The sequence below is a fragment of the Euprymna scolopes genome, chromosome 11 (assembly GCF_053919585.1).
Source record: "Euprymna scolopes isolate OS-2025 chromosome 11, ASM5391958v1, whole genome shotgun sequence".
NCBI lineage: Eukaryota > Metazoa > Mollusca > Cephalopoda > Sepiida > Sepiolidae > Euprymna > Euprymna scolopes.
In genome coordinates, this window is record NC_136492.1 from 80859984 (window position 1) to 80865330 (window position 5347).

The 5347-nt window shown below is 34.6% G+C and overlaps 1 protein-coding gene across 1 annotated transcript; it reads right to left on the reverse strand.

Moving 5' to 3' along the window:
* Nucleotides 1-4379: 4379 nt before the first annotated feature.
* On the reverse strand, nt 4380-4886 carry LOC145288174 (ATP-dependent DNA helicase PIF6-like). The gene has a single exon (XM_080136229.1). It carries the CDS (start codon nt 4884-4886, stop codon nt 4380-4382), a length of 507 nt encoding a protein of 168 aa, XP_079992355.1.
* Between the last annotated feature and the right edge of the window lie 461 nt (nt 4887-5347).

Here is a 5347-nt window from a genome sequence, read left to right on the forward strand (position 1 = left end):
TGGGGCCTCACCATCGGATATAGGTTAAGGTCATATCCAGGACCTTAGAAGTTGAACTAATTCGGTTACGAAATAGCATCATCCGCTTTCCATACATCTCACCTATCGACTATTACTTTCATAAGCATCCCGACAACTTTCTGCGTAAGATATGCTTAAAAACCCTAAGCGATATAAAAAGCGCCTTCAGCGACTTCACAGCTATCAGAACGCAAGATTTGTAGGTTACTGGAATAAGTATACTGTTTTTGTGTTGGTAGATGTATGTTGATTCAGATAGTGCTTTTTTCGATCAATAAAACTTTATTTGAGCCGAAATATATTCATCTGAATAAAAAAGTTAAAAATCCTGAGAGCTTTCTTGTCAACCTGATATATATATATATATATATATATATATATATATATATATATATATATATATATATAGCGTGTCTTGCATAATTACTTTAGCCAATGTACTCGTCGATCGCTACATGTGGTGGTGAGATAATTCTTACTGGAGTATTCACTTTATATGTTGATGCAATATGTATGTAGGGGTAATGTATGGCTCTAGTGTTTTCATGTCAAGAAACGCCTTTTTCGCCCGTCAATTGATAGTGTTATATTTTACCACTAATGTTAAGCCTGAAAAGTTTATCAGTGCTTGAAATCATGCGATAGGGACCAGTGTAAGCTGGAGTTAAAGCGGATTTCACGGCTTTCTTTAAAAAAAAACCCGAATTTTTTAGGGGACCACTAATTTTATGGTCTGTTCCTAGGGGTGCCTCAGTGGGAACTTACTGAAATATGCTCACAATCTTTTTCCATACAAAGCTGAATCGGTTGTATTAAATCTATCGGAGTCAGCATCTTACCTGGCAATGATAGAGATACTACATAGACAATTTCGGCTGGAGAGTATTCCATGCCCACTTGGATAGATGCGCGACAAGCAATACGGACAAAAAGTACACATTCGCCTCATCGCTGTTGAAAGAAACTTTTTCTATCTGTCGGTAAAACGTAATATGCATATTTTGGAATTTGTTATATTTCGAAATATCAGAAATGCTAACTACTTTTAGAAATAGAAAATAGTACACCCCAGCAGATAAAGTTGATGCCAGGATCGGAAACAGAACCAAAAACGTATTCAATCTAAAGCCTGGCCAAGTGACTTATTTTTATTTTCTTATGAATAAAGATGAACACATTAGCGAAACAAAATAATTATAACTTTGATGTAAATTTAATTTAATAGAATTTATAAATATTGAATACCGCCTATTAAACATATTATATTAAATATATTTTTTCTTTTATTGTAATCATACGTAAATTCTTTTATTGTAATCATACGTAAATTCTTTTTAATAGGAGGTTTATGCATGGCGCCGACATTTACCCACAGCCGATTGTATAGTATATTATGATCTCTTTAGAATCAAAGGTGGGATAAGCGAATCGATTCGCTAATGGAAAACTAACAGAATAAATAAGGGCATCCGCAGATTCCACAATAAAGATTTTTCTTTCTTTCAGTTTTTATCTTCATATCTATTTGATTTTATTTCTCTCCTTCTGACATTTTTTTAAGATAAAAAGATATTTTGGAACGATACTGACATTGATTATTTTTGTTGTCATCCGCATAGAAAAAAAAGCTTGCAATATCTGCATAGCGATGCCAACCAATTACTTTTAGCGCTGAGAGTCCGAGATAAAAAAAGAAAGAAGAAGAAGAAGAAAAAAATACTCTAAAGATAAGGCCACATAAGCGAAGTGTGTGACCCTTGGGATTATTCTACTTCAGCTGCTTTAGTTAACCGCGTGTTCTTTTTTATCGCTGTTCTGCGATAGGAAGAATTCAGAGATTGAGACAGCAAAAATTGATTTTGGATGAAGTACAACAGTTCGTACAGCTATAAAAAGTCAATTTATAATTATCTGTACTAGCGGGCCAATGGAGATTCCACCGTTTCATCTTTCTGTTATACATTGCTGTCATTCATTTTATCGGTTTGAACGAAAACCATGTTTTTAAGATCTTTATTCAAACTTAAACACATTCATCTGAGTACTCTGGTTTGTGCAGTTTAAGAATATACCAAGTTATAAGCGTTTCATAAAACCTTACCGGAGTTTGTGAATTCTGCGCAAACAGAAAACTTTTTTTATATATATAAAGGAGTCACCACTTATCAAGGCTCGGAAGCCACTCAAGGATAAGTGTTAATGAGTGTACAGTGATCAAGGGGAACATGTCAGTCATCGTTAGTAGTAGAAAATTTGATAAATTGGATTGTTTAATGGGATGGCTCATCAAGAATTTGTTCACGTTGGACTGAAAAGCAGGAAAACGGAACAGAGTACCACAGGCGTGCAGTTCTAAGAAAGAAGCTTTGTTTATAGAATCTGCATTTAGGTTTAGGCAGAGATAAAGAGTTGGGAAATTATTGATAGCGGTTGCAGTTAGACGGGTGTTTTTCGTGAAAGTCAGGCTATAGATTGGAGCTCAGACGAACACTTGCCATGAAAATTACGATAAAGCAGAAACAGGCTCGCGACGGCTTTACTGTGGGAAAGAGGCTTAATTTATTGTACCATCTTTGGGCAATACAGATCACAACAAAAAGGTCACATGAACGCCAAACTCCAATGGGAAAGGCATCAGTATACACTTCCGGGAGAGAAAAATGAGCCAAGCTCTTTTTTCACTGATTTTGTTTACGTTGTGATTTCATGTAATTTTATTGATATTAGATATTTTATCTTTCGTTTTTAGTAAGAGAAGTGCTAAATTTATCCTTGCATTTTAATAGCAAAAACTACTTACCCTCCGAACAGTAATAAAGCTGTAGTCTTATTTACAGAGAACAGAAAAAAAATTATATTTCACATGTAAAGTTGAAATATAGGTTTTATTCCAAAAGTTCGATTCAAGGAATGATGACGATCAGGGATTGAGCATTATATGTTGTAAACATTTCATCAAAAGATGTTTTATTTATGCCTTAAAATAAAGTATTTAATTAAATCGTAAAACTTCTAAACAAATAAATTGCTTAAAGTATAAAAAGTATTTTTATAGAGGATGCGGGGACGAACAGTTAAAAGTATATTAGTTGAAGGTTGTCATCCTCATCTTAATCACGCAACACAAAGAAAACGAGATCGTAAGTTTTTAGGCGATTACATGTGTATACTCTAATATAAGAGTTTTAGAAATAACAAGTAAACAAATCTTCCTCCTCCTCCAAAAACAATTAGTTTAGAACTTATAGTTCAGTTTCGTACATAAATTTAATGTAAAACAAAAATTTTAGGAGAGTGAACCAATTTTTAACAACATTAAGTTCTAAGTGAAATCCCTGCCAACCTAAAACAATGCTCAGGATTAATCTCACATTTTTTTTGGTTAACGTCAGAATGTCCCGGAATAAGGAACCATTTTACATTAAACTAGCAGTTCAGCCGGCTTTGCTCGGGCGCTATGTACTGTTTATAACTTTATGTGCATCTTTTAATTTTAGTGTGCTCGATATGACAAATCGATTGGCCGCTTATGTTTATTTGATTAAATTTTGATACTTTGAACATATTTTCCCCAAACTTTAATTTTTCGTTCAATCGGTTGGTTCTCCTCATTTTTAGTGGATGTGATTTGACCAGTGAGAACACATTACTTTATGCTGGTATTTTGAATATACAGTTTAAGTCGCTCATAAATAATAGTTCATACCTTCCAACTCTGCTTGTATACGAAAGATATAGAGAAAACAGCTTTATTCTCAGCACAAACGAATGGAAACTATTTGGCACATGATTGAAATTGGAAAACGTAGAAGCAAATGGGTCAGTATATTTATATTTGGAAGATCAATTCTATAATTTGAAAACATAATAAGTATGGAAACTCTTTTTGTAATGTTAATACTGATGAAAAACAGAAGTTGGCCTTTTTAATTGAATTTTATTTCATTGGCAAACGAAGAAGTAATAATGATGCAACCAACAAAAGAGCAAACTATTCAGTGGTAAACGAAAACGTCTGTGTCAATCACAGTAATTCCAGGATGACGAATATAAGGGCAGCTAGAAAGAACACATTGACAAATTACCTTCATAAAAGAGGATTTATTTGATTTTCCTTTAAGTAATTTTTTTTTGTATTTTTTCAGTAGAAATGTAAATAGTTCAGCGGTTCCACATTTCGAGAATACAAAGAATGAATTTAAAGGATATTTATCAGGAGTTATATTCTCAGTAAATCGAGCCTAATTTTTCTCTAAATCCTCATTGTAAACAACATTTTTGGTTTTTCGATTTAGAATGTATGCAAAAAAGCTGTTGCGACTGCCTACGCGAGAACAGCGAACGTAAAGTTGCCGGTGTCAAAAGCATGGTTCTACCAGATGAAGGCCGGCAACAGACAAAGTTTGGCCCTGGGATTTGTTAATTGACATTGCAAAAGCTAGACGAAGAGGAAACTGAATTCTTTTTAAAGTATAGAGTGCTTCATCTGATATTGTTGTTAGCATTACCTTTGGGATTAAGGCCTCTTCTCCCTTGCCACATCCGGTTATAATAGTAGCTTCAATAATGTTGTCAGATATGTTGCTAATCACAAGTCTTGTGCCATTGCAAAGTTTGGGTGGTGCAATATTCCTTAAAAGAATTAGTGGACATCCTTTCTTGAGGGTCAACATATGATCAGGTAGTCCAGGGACATTTAATGAATTGAGAAACTCAACAGAAAGTTTTACATCATCCTTCGGATCCACATTTTTGTTGAAAGATTTGAATTCTTTCTTAGCACCAGGAAGAATTTCCATCAGCTGATAATTGATTGCGGAAACAGTTGTTATCAGCCAATATGGCCCTATCACATAACCAGTCATGATTATGGTTATTGAAAAAACGGACTGTTTTAGATCTTCCAAAGTGCCTACCAGGAAACATATATTGCTGATGTCAATGTTATCATTTGCGTCTGATGGTACACAACCGTTTCTAATGCAAAGTAGGACCCCAGAAAAAATTTCCAATATATCGTCTCCATGGAGTCGCACACGCATGTTGGTGGTTAAAAGTTAGTGTTCTAACCTGACGCCATAAGAGTGATGACTTGAGACACGCACTCACCTGGTCTGCTCTGGTACCCCTGGGAATGACAGACAAAGTTTGACGAAAGTCTCCAGAAAGTAAAAGAGTTAAACCACCCATGATTTGATAAGATTCTCTAATATCTTTGAGTGATCGATCCAAGGCCTCAATTGATCCTTTGTGAGCCATGGTGCATTCATCTCACACAATCAAGTGATATTGTCTCAAGAGATCAGCTCTAGAACTTTCTTTGGAA